Below are 13,142 nucleotides of genomic sequence, written 5' to 3'. Positions count from 1 at the left end.
AGCACAATCTAACTTTTGTTTTGTACCAATTTAAAGTCAGAAGTCAAACATTATTAAAGAACCTTATTCAACAGCACCTTTAATAAAGTAGGGAAAATGAAAGCTTAACTTAGAGGCTTTGTTGTTTGACTTTGGTCAAGTTAATCGTCTACTCTGTGATTCAATATACAACGAAGCCCACACTCATGTAATCTCTCTGCAGCATAAACAATGGACACAAAGTTAATAAAAGAAAATCACGGCCTGCTTCTTCTTTCATTGGTGCTGCAGTCAGAGGCCTTGGATAGTGTCGCTGCTCTGCTCTGTTTGATTAGATTTTCATGTTGGAAATCTGGGTCCTTTATCTATCTGGATTTGAGGTGCGGATAAAAAGCAATTCTCTGGAACACAATCATGTTTTAAGCTTGAGAGCTTGGGAGATAATTACAGACATACTGCATTGTACACACATTATTAGACTTTCATTCACTGACGCTGCTTCCTCATTTTAATCTTGGGCAAGTTAGGGATAATTTGTTAGTTATTTCTTTCAAAGGTGTTTTTTCTCTCAGCTACTATATGACAAAACAAATGAATTACAAGGAAGAGTAACTTTTCACTTAAAAATTCTGTTTTGATGTATTTATTGATACACACATGGCTGTGGTACAACAACTTGCTAAACTATTTTTTAACCTTTATTTTTGTAGACTAATAATTGACTGATTCACTGTATTAAGATTCTGCAGATTTGACAGTGTTGATCTGCTCTTCAGGAATTAAAATTGCATCAATTTATTCAAAATTGATCATTAGGTTACTCAGTTAGTGCTAATGCAGAAAATGAATGTATGGAATTTGATTTTGCTCATTATTATGCATGTGCAGAAAATAGTACTTAGTCCTGAATATTGGCCTTAAATTTTTCAAAATATAGATTTCTCAAGAATGACAGGCACATATAGGATAGCCACATATATATTGATTTTGTATATTCCAAAATATAGAACACCCCTTTAACTAACTTTAAATCAGTCATTCTAGCCCAACAGGGATGTCATCCCTTGCACAGATTATACATGGTCTCAATGGTTCAATCACTTTTTCATGCAGCACGTTTCAATTGAAAGTTGAAAGTAAGTTGTTAATTCATTTATTTTCATTTTTCAAAAAAGTTCAGTGTTCAGTTCCACCTACTCGTTTCAGACATAGCCTAGGGTGTGTAGCCTCATGTGTGAGGATATTGCTATATGCTTTCACTGCATTTTGTTATTTACATAATAATGTGTTTTATTTACATAATAAATGTAAGTAATTGTTAATATGAGTGGAAAAAAACATGTCTCTTTTCCAATAACTCGTGTTTCAATGAATTCAATCATAAGTGGTCGAAATGAATTTGAGCATAGCTGTTTAAAGTAATGTTTGTGCAGAGAGGACACCAGATCCCAGTAAGTGTAGAAATACAAGCAGAAAAACACAATTTCCTTTCTGCCTGCCAGGTTATTGTAGGGCTTTCAACCACTCTTCAGTGAAAAGTATTCTGTTGGTCGGTCGTTATTGTGAACAAAGCCCAAGGTCAGTCCACAGCTTGCTGTTATTGTCCTGAAAAGACTGCTTTAGTCAATTTCCCCGGAGACCAGAAAGCACAAAATGGCTTCTGGATGGTTGCTGCAGTGACTCAGACACTAGCATTCAACACGAACAGATCACAGGCCGTGACACACACTTCCCCTCTGCCTGCTCGCGTTGTCTAAGAGAAGGTGAAAGACGGACTGTGTTTCTCTAAGTGGATGCTAATTAGACAGCATTAGAGAGAGGCGCTGGTTTTTCCCTCGGGACAGATGATGCAGGAGAAATGGTAGACGTTGCATCAGAGAGGCGCACTGTGCTTGTTTGAAATTCTCACATCAGCTGTTAAATACAGCTGGAATAGAAAGGCCGTGATAGGTCCATTTTTTCCGCCATAAGATTAACATGCCTCATGAATGAGTCCAGCTAGTTATGTGCTCTTGCGATATTTTTGTAGCCTGAGGCATGCGCTGCACCTGGAATTAGTGCGGGATTAGGCAGAATGTAGTGATAGGGAAGGGATGTTAGCCAAGAACACATTTTTCTCATTTAGCTTGAATTTACCGCAGCCAAGAGAGGTAATGTCTCTTTTTAGGTGTTTGAAGTTGAATTTATGTCATCGTGGCTCCATGCATAATAATGATGTTTTTATATATAACACAGAGGTATACAGGCTGTTCTTGTGGCTATCGCTGTACATAAATTTCACAGCATCTTTACCAAACCTCACATACAACAGCTGAGACCTATAATGACATGATTTGCAGCATCTCATGCTGTCTAGTGGTTGCCAGCAGGATGTTCCAAAAACAGCACTGCTCCATCTATATGCACAAAAGTATGCGGACACCCATCACCACATGTGATGCCCACATTTTTTTTTGGTTCCCTGTCCAGACCATTTAGAATTTGTAAAGTCTCATAAAGGGATGTGAGGTCAGGCTCCACCAATCTGGGAACTCTTTGAGCTTTTTTGTGTTCTAAAGCTGCAGTGAATAAAGGTTTGGAACTGTTAGTCTGAACACTGTGACATTTAACACTGATTTGTTAATGAAATGTCAGAATTCATTGATTAATTAATCATTTACAATCAATCAATAATGCACACAATCATCAGCTGCTGAACTAGTCGACTGCAGCATTGAGATTTAGTACCTTTAGGAGGGTGCTAAAGCTGCACGTACGGTCCGTTTACATTTGGTCACATGGTGTTTACTGTATTTGTTCTCAGCAGTCACAGGGAACAAGTGGGCACAGAACGATCATATTCAAAAAACATTCATACATTTCACAGGAAACTGAATAATCATAACTCAGAATGTGCCACAATATAAATTAGTTAACCAAAAGACTGTATAAAAACTCATATACAACAATCACAGCTGAAAAGAATGAACAGCTCCTTTAAATGCTAAAATTGTTAGCTGATAATGAATTTTATATTCCGTCAGATGATAAATGAATGAAACTCTATGAGGTGACTTTATCTTATACCAAACATTTTACCAAAAAAATGATACCCTATCCTCAGATATACTTAAGGTTTATTGTAAATAAATACTACAAACATACACTTGAGCTCCATGGTGGGCCACATGACCACAACAACAAGTGTTACTAAGCAAACAATATTATTTGATCTCATAATAAATGAACTTGTTACACAGATTGGCATGAACTATAAGCCTTCATTGAAGGCCTGTTTTCATTGTAAACCATTGTCTATTGACTTCATCCCTGCTACGTCAGGTATGTAAAGCAAAGTAATAGGCTAATATGCAAGTACTAAGTAACAGCCCAGGGACATTATTGATCAAACCACCTCCCATTAAGAATCCATTATGATTAATATAGCCTGATAAGTTGAGTATCCTGGGTCTGTACTGTGCTTGTATGCTTCACCCATTTTTCAGCGGCCTTATTAGCCCTATTTATTTTCCCTAAATCATAGCTATGATGCATTTCAGTGGAGCTGCACTGTGAATGATGAAAAGGAAATACAGATGTAATGCATGTAAGGTATTGCCAATGCAGTCCCCCCCAAGGCTTAGCAGTGTTTTGTGATGTTGAGCTATAGAAAGTCAAACAGTTTCATCTTGACAAACTGCGATGCCATCATGTGAATGTCCATCTTTGTGTGGGTCTTTAGGACTATGACCTGAGCCAGCTGCAGCAGCCCGATGCCCTGGAGCCAGAATGTGTGAAAGTGGGGATCAGACGTCTGGATGAGAGGCCCCTCCACCATGATCACCAGTACCCTCTCCGCTCTGCTGCCCCCCACCCAGGAGACATAGGAGATTTTATCCACGAGGTACAGCAGTGTCCCTACATCCCATCCTCACTCACTCCCTCCCTCACTCACTCACTCACTCAGTCTGTTTGCCCAGATTAAATTCTAGCATCAGGCACATGCACTTCTCAGCACACAGGAAGTGATGAATCACAGCTTCAGTGAAATATAAACTGTCTATCTGACAGCAGTAAGTGAGCACTGTGTCCATAAAAAGCTGGATTTGCCAACTTCAGTTCTTTTGCTTCTCTCATCCCTTTTCTCTCCTTTGGTGTGAAGCATCAAAGACTGGCCAGGATGTGAGCAGTTTACCTCATCACCTTACAGGATTTAGAATATTGAAGTTCACACAGCTCTTTTAAAGCTCTGCATAGCTATTCAGAGCTGCCAGTATGGGAATGTACCTGCTGTAACATTCAGAGACTTTGATTAGGGTTATTTAAAACAGAATGCAGTGTCTATTTAAAGTCAAACTTCATCTTCTGAAGACTTGCTGCATGATTCTAAGAAGTTCTAAATGGTCATGAAGCATTGAGGCTGATTATATTTTTAAAACAACAAAGTATTGATTTATAATAAACAGAATTATAACAGGAATAATAATCCAACTTCAAACTTTCTGATAGTCTTTTAATGCATCATGTGACATATGCTTCTGTAAAAAATATAATCAAATCTAATCTCTACTGTGAGAAAAAAATGAAATCTGCTCAGGGATGAAAGGGTTAAACAGAGATCTACACAAAGAAATTAATCGTTTTGGGACCAGTTGCTCCCAGCATGGGGAATCTAATCTAAAAAAGTAGACATTAACACTCAAGGTGGCAAAAGGGACACTGGTAAAGGAGCAGTGTGGCATCTAGTGGCAAGGGAAGAATGAATACACCTCCCATGCCACTACTTATTAAAACTTGAAGGAGAACCTACGACGCCCGTTAGGGGCCAGTAGTTATAAGCTGTTGTATAAAGGGGCAGTGCAAATGGCAGGCCTGCTTTCTTTGTAGATATGAAGGGCTCATCCCATATGTATCCATGTTAGAGGTATCTGATAGTGATGGCAGTCGGTTTATTTAAGACACAGGCAGACTGCTGTTACAGTCACAGAGACAAAGTACAGCATCTGTGTAACTCTTAATTAGCTTTGCTCATGGTCAGGATTAGCTGGCCTCAGACATAGCCACAGCCCGGCTACCTAACTGGACGTAAATCCACTACGTTCAGTTAATCCCACAGACTGGCTGCAGGCCTTCCTCAGCTTCTTAAAGGGACAGTGTTTAGATTTTTGGTATTGACAGTTTTACTATTAACAGGAAAGAATTTAGTCTAGTCCCTGTCAGTGTCCCCTTCACATAGGAGAAATAGCAGTTTAGGCTGCTGATTGCCTGTAAATTAAGCTAAAACATAAACAGAATATTACCAAAAGAATTAGGACCGAAAGAACAAGCTCGCAAGTACAAGCAGCAGCAATGAGATTTTCCCATGGGGTATCTAGACTTAATTGCTAAGATTGGGGGAGAGATTTGGAAACCCAGGAGAGGCTCAAAGTAGGGGTGGTTTGGGCACTTAGGATGCCCCCTGGGCACATCCCTGTGGGTGGTGTACCAGGCACAGCCATCTGTAGATAGACCCCAAGGCTGACCCAGCACCCCCTGAAGGGATCTCCCTGCTAGCCCAAGGATGTCCCAGGAGAGGCTGGAGAAAGTTGCTGGGTGTCTCCATCTACTTTTCCTTGAGTTGAGTAAAAAGCTACTGATGTTAAGGTATTTATGTAGAAATGTAGTTCTAAAGGCTTCACAAATTGACAGTGCGTATGTACCACATAATTCCTGGTTAATTCAAATATGGACACAGGCTTGGAGAACGAGTGAGTTGGGGGGCAGGAAGAAGCTCCCGATATCACCTGTCTTTGAGTCAAAGCTGGCACACACCTATTTATGCTGTTAATGCTATAGACATGGACATTTAACATTGATGTTTTGGAGCCACCCTCAAGTGGCCACTCAAGAAACTACGTTTCTCAGCCACACAGCTTACCACCCTCCATATCTGTTTTACTCTCCAGTGAGTGTGTTTTATTAGTATGACATGTTGTGCTCTGTTTCTGTTACAAATTAGTGTAGAGGATTCCCACCTTGAGCGTTTCCCGTCTTTGTTTCCTGAGATATTACGAGCATCCATCACCTCATAATTTGTTGTCATATATTATTTTACAGTATACACACACCGTCGCTGAATATGTCTTTGCAGCATGTTTGCTCTACTTTAAACCTTCCTATCAGTGTAACACTCTCTCAGCTGGATTAACATGACTCTCTGAGTTAATCAGATAGTCTAAGATCTTCCTTTAACAGGCCTGACAACTGTCATCATGTCAGGCGTAAAGAGTCATCACTGTCAATGCAGTCGATGCATGTTGCTGTCTTTGCACTGGTTGCTCCCACATTGTTTGTGCGCACAAGTGTGTGTGTGTGTGTGTGTGTGTGTGCGTGTGTGTGTGTATGGTTAGGCTGCATAAAGACATCTGCCAAGCGCAGCTATGAATAATGAGCGGGAGCTGTCAGACATGGCGAGCTGATCTAGACAGCTTAATCCGGCAGACATGACAAGCCGATGCTTCTCATCCCGCCTCTCTCTCTCTCTCTCTCTCTCTTTCTGTGTGTGTGTGTGTTAATTCTCTCCTCCCATTGAGTTTCAGAGTGACAGGAGTGTCTTCAGTCAGACGACAGACGGGGCCCACAAAACATTTCCACAGCTTATCAGATTTACTTCTCTCATTTCTGCCAATCTGAGTGACAGCCAGAGGAAGAAAAAAAACATTTTTTTTCACAATCTTATTTGAACAAATGTATTTGTTTAGATGTTTTAGACGCTACTTTTATTCAGATTTTCTTTATAAAAAAAAGTATATATTCCTATACACATAATCATACGAAGAGAGGGGTTTAAGTTCAGGCCTGACTGGGTAATCTGCTGAATCTCCTCCTAGAGATAGGGGCAGCATCTGTCCAGCCTGACCCAAATCCTCCTCTCCCCCATAATCCTTCCTTCTTCCATAGCTCTCCCCACTCTCCAACCACATACACACACACACACACACACACACATATACACACAGAGCCTTACCCTGACCCTAACCATAAGCAATACTCACCAAACCATGATTCATGTTATGAAGACATCTTTTTGAACTGAAAGGGAAGCAGGGCCCCATAATGTGACTGTAAATAGATTTATATCCCCACAACACTCACTCTGATCTCTCCTGGGGCCAAAGCAAAAAGCAAAAAAAGGGGGGGGGGGTTGTTTGTGGTCATCCCTTTCTGATGGTCCTCTAGGATCAACAAGGGTCATCATTGAGTCTCTGTGGTTTTACATTGGTCTTACACTGCTCCACTTTGCCATGAAAGCTTGCTTTCTATAATACTCCTAGGCTTACTATATAGTCACTATAGAAATATAGGATTACTGTAATCCTCTACAAGATACTGTCAAAGACTTGCAGACCACTCAACCATAAATTCTGCTCTCTCAGTCACAGAGATACTCACAAACATGTTTGTGGGCTGGAAATCTCTCCTGCAAATGTGCAAGTTTTAATGAAGCAGTAGTTGACATTTCTGCTTAACAGAAGATTCCATAACAATCTTTAAGTGATGAGTGTGGATCACCAAAGATTGACCTGCGACAGAAGTCTGCTATGAATGTGCATGTTCTTTATCCCACATCAAACACAGGCTTTTTGTACAGAAGCCATATCACTGGGCTGTCTCGCCTCATTCTGATCCAGCTGGTGCTTCATTATATCGTTCAAGAAAGAAATGTTTTTTATACATATCGTGTCACATGATAGTCGCAATGTCAGCATCACATGTATGAGCCTGAACGTAGTTTGGTGCCTGTTTTCGGTCCTTTCTTAGACTGTGAGTCATATTGTAACAGTGTTAGGAGTTGTTGCCATAGTGACTGAAGCCAAACCATGTTTTTTTGTTCTTCACTTTAATGTAAATGCTAAAATCTTTCCTCCATCTTCTACTCTAGGGCCTGAAGGCGGCAGACAACGACCCTACCGCCCCGCCCTATGACTCCCTGCTGGTGTTCGACTACGAGGGCAGCGGCTCCACCGCCGGCACCCTCAGCTCCCTGCACTCCTCTTCAAGCTGTGGAGACCAGGATTACGATTACCTCGGCGACTGGGGACCACGCTTCCGCAAGCTGGCCGACCTGTACGGGGGAGGGGATGATTAGCACCTCCCTCCAGCCCCATTGCTAACGACGACCACTTTTCCCCACCCTCGCTCGAGGTTCATGCAGCGGGGTGGGGCAAGAGAGATGACATGGGATAAACAACGGGGTTCGGATCGGCACTTCTGTATTTCTATGGGACGGCATGTAAAGAGACTCGCTGCCTCTTGAGGACAGTTGATGACACTTAGGGACCATGCTGACTCCTGGCCTAGCATGGCCCGGCACTGGCTAGCATTCAGGACTTCATCTGAGCATTAGCCTACCATGCTAACAAAGGTGAGAAGCCAGAGCAATGTGCTCAGATATGGATGTTGTCTCTGTGATGGTTGAGAGCTATGACAGCCATGCTACAGACGCTCATTTACACTTGAATCTCACAGTACAACAGCACTGGGGTCAAATGTGCCTTTTTGTACATTCTTTTGATTGTGTTCAGTCTTGATTCTGTATGTTGCTTTAAAGCTACCAGTGTTCTGCAACTGAAGGAGCACTTTGCCATGATAATGAGTGCGTGCGTGTGTGTTTGTTTGGGTTTCACCTGATTACTTGTATACATGTGTGTATGTGTGAGAGTATGTGTGAATCATTTCCACAGAGACACACTGGATGGATACTCTAAAGGGCAAAGCCTTGGGTGAGCCAACCAGCAAAAACATGGCTTTACTGTGCAGCTCTGTTTACACCCGTTTAGTATTTTAATGACTAGAAGCTTCATCACACATGCAGCTGAGGAGTTTTTATTACACTGATTTTCCACTGCAGACTCTAAACATCTTTTCTTTTTTGTGCAAAGGTGATCTCAATATTCTAAATTGCGGTGCAGTTTAAAATGCTGTCATTGTCCTTGGGTGTTAATTTAAAATCGGAATAACTTATTTGCAAGATGACAAAACACACAAGCAAAGTGGCACAAAAATGCAGATAAAATACTATTCTCATTGTGTTTGTGCAAATGAACCCGACAAAAAAAGAAGCCTAAAACACGCCAACTAAATCTTTCAGTAGCACAGAGAGAGAGAGAAAATCCCATCATAATTGACTAATGAATTATTTAATGAAAATGACAGAGAAAGAGGGCAAGAGTGAATTTATGTTGGCCTTACACATCCTGTATGGAGTTTTTATTTACACATAAATATGCATGTTTAGAGCAAGAATTGGACAGAATACAGAGTGACTGAGTGGTGACTAATATTCAGGTTTGCAGATTGACCAGAGCACCACCTTTCCCTCTGTAATGTCTGGGCCTGCAGTGCTAAGGTGAAAAGAGCAAAATGTTACGTTAAGAGCCAAACTGCTGTCTCTATTTCTGCTAATACATCCTCCTGACATATGGTGTTAACAAATGTGAATGTCAGGAAATGTGGTTTTTGTGTTCTCCATCCAGCAGGTTGGTCTAGGGGATGATTTTAAGTGGATTTTCATTGTTTACATGAAGAAAAATGATGTTTAAAGGAGCTATGTACATATAGTAATACCATAGTTTACTCTTAAAGCGGTGTTATCGAGTCATTGTACCTTCCACCTTGTCCTCTGTCCAATCAAAGCTATTAATCCAACGTGAGAGTCATTATGGTTGACAATATGGGCTTTAAAATTCAGTCAGTTATCAATGGTGGTTACTAATCAGGACGCAACTTCTGTAAATTTTCAATCCTTATTATGTTCAAAATTGAACCAAACTTCAAATTTTCTGAGAGTCCTAAAAAATGTTGAGCTGAACATCTGTCACTGCACTGACTAGCTGAGAGTGTATTGATATCAGATCATGCGTGATTCTGTCATCACCAAAATTATAATAATTTTTTTCGCAAGCAAACTCCTCAGATCTAAATTATCCAGACAGGGAAAAATTGACTTTTTTGGAGACTTTTCTTGGGTCTTGATGGCGCACACTCACAAGATTCTCACAAGATCTGGCAACTAACATTCACACATGTCCGAGCTAAGTCATCCTTGTGATGGTAAATATAGCTGCAAGCTGTATAAATAGCACCGTTCAGCAAAAGACAATTGAAAAATAGTATGCAACACTTACCATTTTATACCATTAGATTTGACTCAAACACATATAAAACAGTATCAGTTTGATAGGTAGCTAGATGATCAGCTAATTAATCTGTATTTGCTAACCAACTACTGTGCAGCTCATATCAGTTATAAGCTATGAGTACATATCCAACAGATGTATTTCTATCAACATGATTTACATAAGGCTGATACATTGACTCATAAGGTAACCATGGTAACTGCAATAGACAATACACAGAGATAATAATGTTCATTATTTTAGTACTTTTTTTTACATCTTTCAATCTGAAGTATTTATATATATAGCTCCTTTATACATGCAGATATTTTTTTATATGCAAACAACATCACTTCTGCAAACATGCATAGATTAGGTTGCTATAGTAACACAAACCAGATGAGATCTGAATGAAGAAAAGTTTACAGAGCAGCTGCACATGTCCACCAGTAAAACCAAATGGGAAGTGGTTGAAATGGTTAACTAGACATGTTTAAAGAGGTTTAAATGAACCTCAGTAGCAACATGAAGCCTACAAACAGCCCGTAATGCACTCACTCTGCTAGAGAGGGTGCCATTCAATCACAGCACGCGTTGCTCTGAATAATACTTCTCTAATCTTAATTCCAGCGATTCTGATTTACCTTCCTTTACCTACCTGAGTTACCTTCATGCTCCTAGAGGGACTTTTAAATTTAAAAATCCCAGCACTATTCTCAGGACCTATGCATTTATAGGCTGAATCATAGTGAGGAAACAAACTGGATCAGAGCCAGAGCTGTACAGAAAAAGCTGCATATTTTTGTCTGTTTGGTTTTATCCAAAGCCAGTGAGAAGACATGTACAGTAATGCTAGACTTTAGATAGATACCTTCTTTTTTTCTTTGTTTTTTTTAATAATTGTTTTTGCTTTTATCACAATGTAACTTATGCAGCTGATCGCTAATATAAGGGAGTCATCAGTCCATGTTTTGTAGCAAAGATACTTCTTGATACTCTGCTGTGGTGGATTAAATACAAAAAAAACAAAGGCAATGTTTCTTCTGTCTGCTGATGATTTGCCTTAGTGTTCTCTGGTACTCTCCAACTGGCTAATCACTGTAAAACTGAAATATGTACAGATTGTATTTTTTCTCTTGTTGTTCTTTTGGCTGTGGTCTCTGAAAATGACATGCTGATATCTTGAATCCTTGTATATGTGTAATTTGGATTACAAATTAAAACGTTTTTGCATGTTTTTATCTTTTTATTATGGGAAAACACTATTTTTATTTTATTTTATTTTATTGGGGGAGGGGTGGGGGTTATTACCCAGTAAGTTCAATATGAGTCACAGGGGCTTTGAAGCAGTGTTTTTGTCCACTTGGACTTGTTTCTAAAGGAGTGTCCTTTTAGCTGCCCCTTTGGAATGTCTGGTTGACATTTAGTGTTTGGGTCACTCTTTCTATGCAAAGCTGAGCATTACCAGTGGAAACAGCTACTTTCTGTGGCTGAAACAATAATATGAGAGAAGTGAAGCATGACCCTTAAAAATAAATGTACAGCCTAGGAACACATAACAGTACATTAAAAGTCTTAAGTGTTTTCAAACCTACCAGCCAGAAAATATGTGGAATAATCTAATCAAAAAAATTAACAAGCTCTAAAAGCTAAACTAGTCATTTTGGACAGGTCTCTAGGTAATAGCATTTTTTCTAAACCCCTTCACCAAGTGCTGGGTGAACACAAATTCTAAATCTAATCAAATTAGCTCATCCAAATCCAATGTAAGCATGACATCTAAGCAAGCTAGCCCAGCCTCACAGGCACAAGGTGAGCAGACATCAATGTGTCTAGGCCTTTGGCATACATAGGATATACATACAGAACATATAGGCTTAACAATGTGTCAAAAGTTCTAAAAAATTGTCTTTAAACCCAATCTATGATATTTCCGTAAAACCACATTATATTGTTTTATTTCTTTAGAATTGTAGGATGTATCATAGCTTCGCTGAGACTCTGTCTGCATGGTAGATGCAGAAATCTTTCAAACTCCACCCCTTCGACTTTGTAATTTAGCCTTTGTGCTAAACATTTGTTATCTCTGCCGCAGAGCAAACCCTGATGGGATTTTCTTGTAATGCGATTGTTTGCTCAGACGTGACCCAGAGTAAACTTGTGTTCAAACAGCCGAGTGCCGCTTTAACTGTCAGAAGCTTATGCTGCAAATTTTTGTTTTTATTCCTTGAATGCTGCAAGACAACTTTTGTTGATGATCATATTTCACCTTAGGCACCTTAGTTTAGCAGCACGTCTTTCTATTTCAGCTTACAGTCAGAACAATGTTGATCTTTAGGTTTAAGATGATTTAGTGTCATTCAAAAACAATAAAAAACGAGACAGAACTATAAAATCTAGGCTAAATTAGGTACATAAATATGAGTCTAGTGTGAGCATAGCCTGTAATGTGAAGCAGGTATTGTGCTTAAAGAAGAGACAGCACAGAAGAGATGGCTAAGATATTGAATAAAAACTAAATCTGGAATCGTCCAAGAGACAACTGGACTTTGCCAAAGACGTTTTGCCACGGCCCCTGATTGGCTTCCTCACTTCTGCTCTCAGGGTAGCAGTGAAACTCTTGGACAAAACATGACCTGGAGAGAATCCACAGACATACATCTGAAATCAAATAATGTGGCTGATCTGTTCTCTTTGGTTCTATGTTTTCATGGCATGCCATACATCAATAGCACACCGGTAGACTTGACTCACAAAGAACACCACAGTAATCCCAAGATGCAATATCTGCTGAGCAAGTGCGGTTAAAATCAGGAATGTCAACGTATCGTTATTGGGACTGAAAAGTCAGATCAGAGCATTCCTAACATAAACACAAAGAAGCTTTTTGACAGTAGAAACTCATATAAACACATGTGGGGTTGGACACAGAAGTACCTGCTCTGAGCTGAGCTTGAGGATGACAGCAGATACACTGTCCCTTCACAGAAAGTAGTTTTCAAAGCTGAGTGTTTGTTTTCCCCGTGT

The 13,142-nt window shown here is 39.9% G+C and overlaps 1 protein-coding gene across 1 annotated transcript in view; it reads left to right on the top strand.

Moving 5' to 3' along the window:
• Positions 1-11,364, top strand: part of LOC114434904 (cadherin-2-like) — a 63,559-nt gene extending 52,195 nt beyond the window's left edge. Inside the window, exons 15-16 of the mRNA XM_028404357.1 lie at positions 3,701-3,862; positions 7,880-11,364. Of these exons, the coding sequence (XP_028260158.1) occupies positions 3,701-3,862; positions 7,880-8,086 (369 nt within the window). The 3' untranslated portion in view covers positions 8,087-11,364. The remainder of the gene's footprint in view (positions 1-3,700; positions 3,863-7,879) is intronic.
• The last annotated feature ends 1,778 nt before the right edge of the window (positions 11,365-13,142 follow it).

This window comes from Parambassis ranga, chromosome 4 (genome assembly GCF_900634625.1).
Source record: "Parambassis ranga chromosome 4, fParRan2.1, whole genome shotgun sequence".
In the NCBI taxonomy this organism is placed as follows: Eukaryota; Metazoa; Chordata; class Actinopteri; family Ambassidae; genus Parambassis; species Parambassis ranga.
The sequence above is the reverse complement of the archived record's forward strand: the minus strand, read 5'-3'. Positions and strand labels throughout refer to the sequence as shown.